Here is a 13,129-nt window from a genome sequence, read left to right on the forward strand (position 1 = left end):
AAAGTGAACCTTGAGTTGAGACAGTTCTAGTTCAGCAATGAACAGTCAAGCTCAAACTCACAAAGGCTGTTTTTCTGCAGGTGCAGTGTACTAGATTGGATTATACTGACGCTGAATACGGGATGTATGAGGACAAATACTCACACACACACTTGTGATGTAAACAAATTGGTGGAGGTGAAGGCCAAAATTCACTATGTTATAGACAAAGATGCAATTCTGAGAGGCATTCAAAGAAAATTATTTCTCTCTCTCAAACACACACACGCACACACACGCACAAACAGGCTTACACCTGTGCAGTAGAAAATGACTTCAGGTAACAGATTAGCTAATGCAGATGAGAAATATGTAGAGCTGAAGATAAGACAGATGGATATTCATGGTTCTAACAGTGTAATAAAATATAATGCATGATGTGTTGTACAAACATGCAGTAGATAAAGCAGAATATGTAGATTGAATAAAAATTCACTCAGGTTATATTAACTAGGCCATATATTTGTGTGTGAAAATGAACAGCACTTGTTCCTGTTTGCATGGTGGAAACAGAACACCGCTTGGTGCTTGCACTGGGTAGGCTGTAAAGTTCAGCAGAGGACGTATCAGGGATAAAAGCAAAGAACAATACCTGAGTTATTTTGGACTGAACAGAGGATACTATAGATGAGGACACTGCCTTGTCTTTCTCCTGAGAACCACCCCTGTAGAGAGAATAGAGGCAGAGAGAGAGGGAGGCAGAAAACCAATCATGTTAACAGGAATGGATATACAATATTCATGATATCTTCTGAAATGTTCAAAGTTGGACAGGTATTGAGGGAAGCAGAAGGCAGAGAGGAGAGGAGAGGGAAAAAGACAGAGATGTAAGAGAAATTGTGACCCGTAAAAACTAAAATATCCAAACCAAAAACTACCATGTCAACACTGTCAAATGCAGGCCAAGTGTATAATCATGCAGACAAACAGCAAAATGCCAAAATTGGAGACCTCAAATGCAACTTCATGACTCTGTCCAAAGCTTTTAATCTCTCTACTGTCTAACATTTCATAATTTATCAAGGGATTTTTAAAATAGAAAAAGTCATGTGCATCAAGTAGATTGAACACAACAGGTGACAAGAAACTGCAGAACTGACCTGCTGCTGATGTTACAGAGTTTCCAGGCTTCAGCCCACAGGGGGAAATGTGTATGTCTGCGTATGTCAGTCAATCTTGGGTATTACACCTCTTTACATTTATAACTTGAGATTATTAAGGGGGTGCTGCTCTAGTTCCATCCCTTGTAGTAAGTAAACAGTAAAACCCATACTGACACAAACCTGCTCCATCCATCCATCATTTATTGGTTGAGCCGCCTACATAGGCGATGCAGAACTTTTGATAGCAAAATAAATTGACAAACAAGCTAATCTCCTCCAGGAATCTCTTCTCTTCATATGAGCAACAAAAAGCAAAAGAAATCCTTCTTCGTTAGCTTTCTCACCTACAACAAGAGGCATCAGTTTGCTGTGATACTGGTGAGGGTGGATGTTGTTGGCCAACAATGCTTTAAAATGCATGAAATTGTGGATTACGAAATACATTAGCTACGAGCAACCAGTCTGTCTCTGCACAAATATTTACATGGTATGTCATCATTCGGGGAAACAGAGTTATTTAAAGGTTACACTGGGTTCCACAAATCAAGATTTTACCAGCACAACTTGAACACACAGTTTCACAAACGAGCATTTATAATGTATTGGTATTGATTTGTAACCGAGATGGAATGGCCTCCAAATCTACCAACTGTGATTTGGAAACTTTTGAAGAGAATCATGGATAAATACAGGTAGGCTTGAGCATATAATAACATGCAGCTTTCATTTTTTAATATCTAAAACTTTTTTTATTTTATTGCAGATCCTTTCACACTGGTGTACTTTTATTCATGATACTTTCAGTGTTATTTCCTTCTTACAGAAAGTGAAAACTGATACACATGACCTCAGAAATTTGCTATAAAATGTTATAACTGATGGGAATAAACTATATTAAAAACTATGAGATAAGTTCCAGGTTGGAAAAGAAAGGGATTATTCCTTGTAACTTAAGAGAGGACTACTGTGTTGTATCTAGCCCGGTGTATTTCTATTTCTGTGGTCATTAACTATTATGTTAATGCACGACATACCAGTGATAATCAGGCTCTCACAAATTGATTTTACTGATATGCATTTCCAATCTCACATCTGACACTGCTGCTCTGGAGAAGTTAATTGCTTCAATATGTATAAAGATTTGAGAGCTGAATAAATTAACATTGACATCTGCTTGGAGTAATATGACCCCATGCAATGTGAAGGGCAGCAGTCCCATCTTTTGTCACCGACCTGAAATCCAGTCTGTCACTTTCCAGCTTTCTTATATTCTTTGCTGGTTTGATGCTGTACCCTCAGCTCTGTGCTATTATGTCAAGAAAAAAAATAAAAATAAAAAACTTAACTCAAACTAAAGTGAATTTGCCTCAAAAAGAATTAATTACACCTGATCTGTTTAAGTAAACTTTTCCATTCTGCTTGTCATGTTTGCACACATGACAATGATTTCTTTACTACATAGAGAGTGAATGTTCTTTTTTTATCCATAATGGTCTGATGTTGCAAATGGCTCGCCCTACTTTAGGCACTTTAGTATAGTGGATTTACGTTTTGTTTGGAGACAGGCAGGGAGGGGAGCATGGGGGATGGTTTAGCTCTGAGTTAATTTTGTTGTCCATGTGGTTCCACATTTTTCCCTCTAGCATTCAAAAGTTAATGTATGCAGCTTTAATTGTTTCCTTGTTGGATATATTTTAAACAGCAAACCAACAAACCCCAGACACCAGAAGAGATTATGTCCATTGCCACAGATGCCTTTGTGCCTGAAGATCTTGAAACTGAAAGATGCTGGCTCTAAGCCATCATATCACTGGCTCTTTAGATTTACTGCTTCAAGTATCTTCCATCCATACTGGATTTAGAATTCCCCAGACACCATGGACAAGACTCAAGCTTTGTTTTACCCACTTTCATATTCACAAAGCTGGTATTACGGTTGTTTTCTGGACATCTTTTGCATGATATTGCTGTTTATAATGATGGCATATTACACATGGATAAAATTACAAGACAACTGCCTCTCTGATTTAAAAAGGCCATATTAAATTGCTTTCAACGCTTGGTATTGCTGTTACTACAGCCTACAACACATGTGAAGAACATGTGAAGAAATCCAAAGTTTGACAGGAATGTTGTGCCCAGTTACGGTTTCTAATCTGTGACTGGACAATTGCTGTGCCACGGAAGGTTTAGCAAATGCTCAATTCTTTCCACAAGGTGGCAAAATAATGGCAGAAACACGTTTTGAGCAAGCGTGAGCATTTGTCAGACGACTTCAAAGGGAGAAGATTAATTAGACATCATCTTCAGTTTGGCCTTTGTGTGAAATCAGCACCATTTTGACAGGCTGCTATAATAGCCAACTGCTGAGTTACTAAACTATTAGATGTGACTGTATATTAATGATTCTTTTTTGGTGCATGAGAGACAGAAGTTTCACAGGCCTGGAGGCAGCAATCTATTAGTCTAAATAAAACAGATAAAAGCAAGAAGTGTAAATTATATAAATCCTCTCATTTGTCAGCCCTTAGCTCTCCTAATGACCTTTTGTTCTTAAGAGACTTTCAGTTACAACGTGGGAGGTTGACTGAAGGGCTTGTAGTTGGTTACCTGGAGTGGGCCAGGCTGGAGGCAGGGCTAGCCGATGGGACAAAACTCTGCCAGGTGAGGAATATGGAGAGAGTGAGAAACCCACAGTTTGCATCTGCCCTGAGGATGACAAGGAGCTCCTGCTTTTTTCAGGAGGGGACCTGGGAGACAAAAGCAAGTTAAAACATTTTAGATTCAGACAGTGACACCAGACAATATGCAATATATCATGGGGGTGGAATACTTTGTAAAGGCAGGGCTTGTGTATTCACTAAAGCCCTAATTTAAATTCATGCAAGTGGAAGCTGCCATTAAAGCTTTCTTCAGTGGTCATTTAGGGATTAAGTGTCTGTTATAGGTATGTTGGCTAAAGCAAGTCTAAATGACTCAGTATAAAAGACTGCTCAGTGTTTTTAGTGGATTAGGTGATACACTCACAGTATCATCAGCTTACCAAATTTTAATATTGCCAATAATTTTAGTCATAAACTAATAAAAAAAAATCAAAGACTCAGCACCCAACTGTGGCAATGTCAGTGCCCTTCTCTGCTTTGACAGTTGCAATAATCAATATTTTCAGATCCATGACTCTTCCTCTCACCACAGACCGATCACACCTGCTGTTAGGTTTACCTGGATCGTGAATGCCCCCTGGGCAGGCCGGAGCTGCTGCTAGGATGATGGCGCTCCCGCTCTCTCTCTTCACGTCTCCTGTCTGATGAGTTGCCCCTCCTGTCCCTTCTCCCCGGGGAGTGTGAGCGGGATCTGGCCACACAAGGAGGACAAAGAAAATGTGAGATGGGAGGAAGCCATTCAGTTACAGAAGACAGAGCCTAGAAGATGAGCTGATGTATTTGAAATTAAGAACAAAAACAGAGGAGGTTGAGGAAAGAGTGACAGGATAATGACAAAGGTAATGTGCAAGAGAAACAATGACTAAGGGTTCCATTAGACCTGAATGTTACATTATTTACATTAAAATGGTTAAAGAGAGTATAAGTTCAGTGCAACTAGGCCACAGGACAAAAACATGAATCATAATTCTGTGACTTTAATAAACATTATATCACATGGACACTAAATATGTAAATACTGTTTTTCTAAATGAGCCTAGAAAGAAAACAGTATTAAATATTAATGGATAATATAAGAGATTAATGCACTTCTCAGATTCCTTTCCATAAAGGAGACACACAACTAAATTCATTTTCTCCCACTAGCTCGTATGCAGAGCATGTGCGTTTATAAACATGAAATAGCCAGGGTGAGGAAAAGGAAATTATACCCCTATTTCTAAAAACAAACCCAGAGAGGACCACTTGGCTGGCCAAGGTAATGTCAGCCTGTGCTGGGGTGGCAAAACAAAGCTGTCTGGTCAATACTGTTCACTTTAGCCTGACAGATAAATGGCACAAACAAAGCAGACTAATCTCTGCCTCTGATCACTTTATCTCAACCCTTAATCTTTATTTTAAGTCTTTCTTCAAATGTTCCATTTCAAGAGAGGCAATACAAGTGAAAGAAAGCATAACTGCAAATAGAGAACAAAGTGAAGGGACAGAAGGAAGAGGAATTTATTTTCTATTAATTTTTTGTTCATACAGGTGCAGTGTGATATTCACTAAAGGTTCAGCTGGCGCAGAGTACAAGACAGTGAGTGATTAATCATTATGTTCTCAACCTGTCACATTACATGTCTACCTTTAATGGCAGCTGTACCATCCACAGGGGCCTCTTTGAATTGGAAATTAACATTGTTTGTACTGTTTGTGAAATGCTGAAAGCCTGGTCATGATTTCTATACTTAATGAAATGTTATTTTGAAACACAGCGACAACTCTGTCACGTTAGTCAGTCTGTAGTGACCTTAAACAAAATTTTATTCGGTAGAGCTCACATTCAAAACTGTGACTCTGTCAGTAAAGTCATATTTTAAATAGACATCTACATGGTTACATTAACTCATGATTTCCCATAAAAGTCCCCAACCGTAAGGGGAAAGCTGTGAGATAATAAAGACATTTCTGTTTTTTGACTCACACCTGTCAAATTTAAGCAAAACAGGAGAACATGAAGAATGTGGACTGCTTGTGTAAGTCTTTTCACTGCTGTAAAACTACTGTAACATCCTCCTCTTCAGTTCATATCTTTACTTTCCCACAAAAGGGAAATTCTTTCTGCAGCAGGGCAGAAAATAAATAAATAAGCAAATAAATAAATAACAACATAATAAAACAATAGAGGACATTAAAAGTACTCCTTCCAGTGTTCAGTGTCTTTAGCTACCAGCAGCAGAGGCCAACAAAGAACAGCTGCAGCTCTTTTTTTTTTCACTAAATGTGTAAAGTTATCACCCCAACATCTTCATCATGGTGCACAAAAATGATGCTACTGTGAATGTAGTCATACAGGACAAGAAATATGTAAATCAAAAACATGGGAGAGTGAATCTCAGCCCTTCCACTGACAGTTGTGAATGAGTAAATGGCTGTGTGCACAAAGTCTTACCGGGACCTGCGGGCTCTCCTGTAGGCACTAGGAAGGGAGTGTCTGCTCTTGGACCTTGACCTTGACCTCCGCTTGTGTTTTTTCTTCTTTTTCTCTTTGTCCCTCCCTTTGTTCCTGTCTCTGTCTCTGTCTCTATCTCTATCTCTATCCCTATCCCTATCCCTGTCTCTGTCTCGTTCTCTGTCTCTATCTCTATCTCTGTCTCTGTCTCTGTCTCTATCTCTATCTCTATCTCTATCTCTGTCTCGGTCGCGGTCTCTGTCTCTCTCTCTCTCTCTCTCTCTGTCTGCTCCTCTGGAGGTAATGTGGGAGGATGAGGAGGACGAGCAGGATGGGGCATCCCTGCTGCGATAGGCCCCTTGGTTCTCCGCAGGGGGCCTTTGATCCTGAGGATACGCAGGTGGCGCAGAGGACACTTGAGTAGGCGCAAGGTCAGACAGAACAGAAAGGGCTTCTTGCATCTGGAGACAATAGTAGATGGGACACAGATGGGACACACATCAGTGAGAGCATCATTTTTACAGACACATTTGGACGCTGGACCTTTCTTTTCAATTGGTTTAAAGATGAAAAGAAAAGAAAATCTATTGATTAAATTAAGTCTTACTCTTTGAGTTTAGAGATGCTGCACAAATTCCCAAATGCTTAATATCTCTGTACATCTGTGGATAATCTGTGGGCCTGTCTATTTAAGCAGGTGATGCATGAGGCTGATTGTATATAAAGATTATTTATGCCATGTCCCCCATGTCCATACTTGCCTGTTACCGAATAAAGCAAATCTAGTGAAAATGGAAGAACTAAAAGAGAGAGTTTTTTTAGAGAAGATATTACAAATAATCATGTATGCACAGGAAGGGGCATGGGCTCGTAAACGGATGGCTCAGGCAAAGTCAAAGTCCCTTGCTCTCCTGGGAAATTATTACTCACATTCTTCCCTTACTCAGCTGATTAAAGGATGGTGTGGGTTACACAACACAGTGCAGCCCTCTGGCTACACACTGAGTTACAAATGTCAGCTGCAAAGTGCCTCTAATTACCCCAATGTGGGTCTGTCTGCTCATATTAGATTGGTCTGCTGCTGGATTCACACTGAAAAGATGGCTTCAGTCTATCAGTGGATTAAACTAAACAGCTAAATCTTCCAAGGTCAGATTTCATCTTCCAGGGTCAGGTCTACAATTGCTCTCAGCCCCACCCACGTTACATATGTATGCATTTCATGGTAATATAAGGGCATTTGGATAAAGACAGACATCAAATGGCATAATTTAAATGCTAACATTAATATAAAGGGCATGACTGCCCAAGTGATATAATGAAGTAACGAACATGGACAACATGGAAGGAAATGTGTGATTGTGTCGTATTCTAGTTCAAATAAAATTTAACTGTCCTAATTCAACTTAATAACAAGTGAGCTTTTCTCTCTTTCAAAATTCAATCTCTGCAATACAATAACTCCCACTCGCGCCCATCTACTAAAAATTGTACGAATGGGTGGAGCATGAAACGAGAGAGAGGGAGGGACAGAAGAAAATACACAGGGAAAGGATGATGATGAAAGAAGATGAAAGAAAGAAGCAAATGAGGTAAAGAAGTAGAGGCTGGAAAAAACCGAGAAGAAGTGCTCACGACAGAAGACAATCAATAAGTATCTAAAAACAGGCAGGGAACGAGAGAAAGGAAGAATATTTATCACACCTTTCGGTTTGCACACTATCTGGTGTCTGGGCTAAGGGAGAGATAATGAAATGATAGGAAGCAAGGTTTGGTTTAAAATTAGGACTGACATATGGGAAGCTTATCCCAACACAGGGCCCAGAAAATGTGTGCTCCCTCACACCTGCTCTGGCGAGATACAGAAGTTTGGACAGTAAGAGGAGTAACAATAAAAAGTTACAGTCCCAGGGTAAGAGAGGGAGAGAGAAGGGAGGAGGCAGAAAATCCAGGGCAGTCTTAAAGCTGAAAATACAGACATTGGGTGGGAGTCTAAACCCCTTTCAGACATACATCTTGTTATATAAATGTGATGTTACTTAACAGGTTGGTATCATGCGCCTGTGTGTCACTTTTACATAAGTCACAACCGCAGTCTCACAAAGTTGTACCTGGTAACATTCCTGTAACACTTTCACCATAGCACAAATTGGAAGTTAATGCCATCAGATTCATGCAAAAGCTGCAGCAATGCAAGGTTAACAACAAATCAAACAGACTGAACAGACATATTTTAGTCCTGATTAAAACACAGTAATAAATCCATCACTTAATTAGCATCTCCTAAACTGTGAGCCACTGTGAATGAGCCAGTTTTACATTGTTAAGAAACTTCTCGTGTAAGATAAGCCTAACAAACAACTTAGCGCTCTATATTTTCTGTTTTAATCTAAGCCAAGGCTGTGGAGAAAGCATCAGCAAAATACTTTGCCTCCAGGATGCGAGCAAATAGGAATAAATGAGACTCTTTACTTGTTTTCATTCTATGTTTGTGTGCTGTTGGACTATAAAACGGGCTAGACAGCAGAAATCTATAATGAATGTGGAAACTGATGAGTAAATTTATTAGGAGATTTACAGTGAGTCTCCCTCATGCTCACAATTGTCATTAATTACGGCCTCAACTGCAAAATAAAGATTTAAAATCCATCACTGATTGCAGCCCGTGAAAGAACTAAGAACACTCTTTCATACTCCTTCATATAATCACTCTGCAGTTAATTGCACTTGTCAGCAGTGCAACAGTTCTCCTTCTGAGCACTGTGGCTCTTACTGTAATATTTATGTTTAAGTTACCAGTGTCTGACTGACAAAGGAAAAAAACATAATTTTAACAGACAGATAAATCCAGCTGGAAACCTCTTGGTTTGTTGCAAACACAAGCCATTGCACAGCAGTTTGCAGCCCCTGCAGTGCATAGGTCTTGTGTCACCTTCACCATCATCATGATGAGTCAAAATGTACCAAGAAACAGCTATGTTACAGAATCGCAGCACTGAAAGAGTCACTTACAAAAGCAAAGAGGCCTCGGCCTGTACAGCTTATTCAGCGGGTTTTTGTTTACTCCTGACAGCTTACACTAGCTACTACAGTGCTGTCGCATAAACAACGCGATGAGCTCTATGGGAAACATGGAGCGCTTACATCAACAGATCCAAGTCAGCTCATTTTGCCAACTCTACAAAGACATGACATCAGCATTCACACCTGGGCTCAAACACATTGAGAGTGTAGTACTGCACCACTGTTTTCTTACCTTCCAAAAATCAGCATCAACTTCCAAAATACTGCTGACAGAAAATTCAATACATTAAGTCATTCTGAGCTCCCTTCACTTGCTAAAATTCAGGTAACACTTGTTCTTCAAAGTGTTCCATCTAATGAACAAATAATTATGCAGGCTTGGACTGTCCTATTTATCGGACTTCAGCATTGATTCTGTTCCACCCTGTGCCCTCTGATAGCAGAATGCTCATTACCATACCATTCCGAAAACCTGGGGGGGGTGGGAGGGGGGGTCACATTTTCCCATTGTGCTACCAATACCTCAATCTAACCTCTGGAAACCTTCAAAGCAAACTCTGCCTGACTGTCCAGTGTTCACTGTTCAATGTTCAAGAATCTCTAACTTTGAATACATTCAACTACAACATCCATTTATTCATCAGCAGGCCAATGACCTGAATGTCGGTAGTTCCTCTAGGATACGTAGGCTCTCAAGGCTACTACAGAAGTCACAGAACATCTGGAGAAGAGTGACAGAGCTGGTGCAATAGTGACAGGGGCCTGCCCACTGCCACCTGGCCTAACAGGCAATAGGCCAGTTCACCATGCGTCAGTTGGGTTCACATGAGGACCTGACATGCAACATCCATCAAATGGATGGGCAATCTACACATCAAATGACCACCTCAGAGTCTTATTTACACTATAAAGTATTCTTGCCTTTTTTGTCTATGTTTAATATGACAGACAGAAGGCTTTTACGATTTGCATTATTGCACCAACCCTATGAAACTTTACAAAGGAGAATTTTAAAATGGAAATACCCTGCGTTATCTCTGGGAGACCAAAGCAGAGATCAGGGGAAATGGTGGATAGGAGAAAGGTATTTTTCTATTATTCAATGTTTAACTCTCTCTATCAGGAGAGGCACATTGGGTGATTTGGTGATAAATTTTCCACCTCCACAATGCACAGTATTCAACTTATTCAGCATACAAATTCCACCTCTTTCTCATGCAATGACTGACTGACTGGCATTGATGTCACACCCCAGGAGTAAGGTTGCCTATATATGAAAATAAGCTTGCCACTGAGTTAAGCACAGACTCAGCTCAACAGCAAGAGCTCAATAAAAATATGTGATATGCTTTATCAGTTGTATATACAAGACTTTTGAGTGTATGTTACCTACCAGTATTCCCTTCCATGTTACTGATGTATCTGAAGATATTCCCTCCAGCAACCAGACATTCATCTCATAATGTCTTATTGTATGGTTACATAAACTGAAAACCGCTATCAATACAGCCTGACACACAGACACACACACATAAACACAAATGGACTAATAATATTATAAGATGCCTGTGAGGCTAGACCAACTATAGACAATGTTTTTTTCCATTTACTAAGCCTCGTTGACCAAATATTTGACCCACAATTTGACTCATGAAAAAAATAAGAGCCTAAAAAGAAAAGGCAGAGCACAGCAAAAAATCTGCTACTGGCCTCAGGCCTCATGGTAGGCAGGTCTAGACAGGAGTGTAGAGTTAAAACAATTTGACTTGATGTAGCTCTATGTTTCAATTGTACTGACAAAAGTTGTGCTTATTTATCCACTGCCAGTAATGCATGAATGGGTGCACCTTTATACCTTGTATTGTCCAACCACATATTACAAAAAAAGCACAAAAATTCCAATTTTACCCCAGTCAGTAATTCATTCAAAGATTTTAGAACAATATATGGTGAATGTAGCTGTAAGAAAATAAGAAGCATTACACAGCAAAGAATAGTAGATTATCTAAAATGTGCAGTTACAATGTCAAAATATTTGTTTAGACTGGTATACTTTGTGCTGAAATTGAAAGATTACATGCCTCTGAATATTGAGGTAAATAATGGCCTGAGAGCCCTTGACAAAAGACCAAAAAAGAGAACTGTAGCATTAATGCTGGCTAAACATCAAGTGGTATTGAACAATGAACAAAACAATATCTGATTAAATACATCCAAAGGACAGGTTTACATGAGGCTACCTTAATATGAATGGAAGAAAGTTACTGACCATACACACACAACCATCTTCTCTGCTCTATAATCCAGATAATGCAGTGACATTTTCAGTAGTATTTGCAGCTAGACCTAACATCTTAGAAATGCACATCCTGTAGAAACTGTATCTTTGCTCTGATGTAACTTGCTAATCTAATTATTATTCTAACAAAAAGTTGCAGTTAGGCCAGTAAAATGATTTTCACATTAGGGGCCTCCCTTTACAAAACATTTTGTGATATTAGAGGACCAAAATGATTTCACCCTTGATTTTTCTGTCCCAAACTTTAATCAAGAGTGCAGCAGTTTCTCAAGAGCACATATGGGACAAACAGTAATGGAAATACTTTGTATATAGCTAGATCAATATTTTAGATATTTACAAATCACCTACCTCAAGCTGTGCAGATGAGTCTAGCTCAACTCTCTTGGCCTCAGGCTCTCCAGCAAAGGGGCTGCGGAGGGTCTGTAGGAAGAGTGCTGCCTTCCTCTTCCTCTCTGCCTGTAGCTGTTTCTCCTTGGACTCCTTAGATGCCTGGGCCAGCTTCTCCCTGGCTGCAGCTGCGAGACGATCCTCCAGTTTCTGCTTGGCTAAGGGCAAGGAGATGAGTGTTAAAACAGAGGAGAGATGGTTGGATGAAGATGAAAAAAATTGTAATCATTATCCCTTTTTTGTTTTTACTGCAGCTAAATGTATTGCACCTCTACTAAAACAGCGATCAGGGAGAAGAGAATGAGTGAAAAGGCAAACAAAGGGAGGGAAAGAATAATTGTGCTCTGCTTTTTCACTCGGGCCAGTTTTTTCCTGGCCACAAATGAATAGTCTTAGGAAAGTAAAGAATTAAAAAAAGAAGGACAGAGAGAGTAAGGAGAGGGATTAAAGATGCATACAGAGACTTGAGAAGAAAAAATGGAGATGTAACGAACAGGACAAAGTGAAAGATGGACAAGGAGGAAAGGGTGAGTAATTTTCCACTCTTACTGTCACATCTAAATAAGATGATAACTGGCATTTTGGAGTTTCCAACTGCTGTAGATTGACTAAGTTCCTGCTCTAAATGATAAGGCCTGACTGACTCTCTGGCGATACATAATTCTATGCAATTCAAGGTTTACACAAAAAAGCAGAGTAGGAGGGAACATGTGGGTGGAGGAGCAGAGACAAACATCTTCGACAATTTTGGGAGGGGGGCGGGGGACGCAAAATATGCACGGTTGATGAGATAAGGATATAAAGTGACGGAGACAGGTAAGGATATAAGGATATAAAGTGACGGAGGCGGGTAGGGGATAGATAGGTGCGGAGAGCGCACGAACAAGGCGGGGCGAAAGAGAACAATAGGATGAGTGAGACGGAGAAGACAAGATGAGACAGTGAAGTAGAAAGCAAATGCTTGTGGAAAACAGTTGCTTAAGTTATGCAACCACTGGGGCTACTGTTATCTCTTCAGGGTTAAAAATAGGCTGGCTGCCAAGGCAAATCATATTTGAGTATGGTGTGAACAACAGCCAAGTGGAGCAGAATCCTACTGTCTGTACCCCAGACAGTGACACAAGAGCCCTGGGCCAGTCTGAGTCCCACTACTGTATTTACAGACTCATTTGATAAA

General features: G+C 39.9%; 1 protein-coding gene across 1 annotated transcript; it reads right to left on the reverse strand.

The window, feature by feature from the left end:
- Window positions 1–596: 596 nt before the first annotated feature.
- LOC108891861 (negative elongation factor E-like) lies at window positions 597–12,110 on the reverse strand (the record flags this gene model as incomplete). Its single annotated transcript, XM_051067863.1, has 5 exons — window positions 597–704; window positions 3,753–3,892; window positions 4,365–4,496; window positions 6,240–6,700; window positions 11,914–12,110. Coding segments are annotated over 5 exons (974 nt in total), but the record flags the coding sequence as incomplete, so codon positions are not given.
- Window positions 12,111–13,129: the final 1,019 nt, after the last annotated feature.

Source organism: Lates calcarifer, unplaced genomic scaffold, assembly GCF_001640805.2.
Source record: "Lates calcarifer isolate ASB-BC8 unplaced genomic scaffold, TLL_Latcal_v3 _unitig_2048_quiver_3341, whole genome shotgun sequence".
NCBI lineage: Eukaryota > Metazoa > Chordata > Actinopteri > Centropomidae > Lates > Lates calcarifer.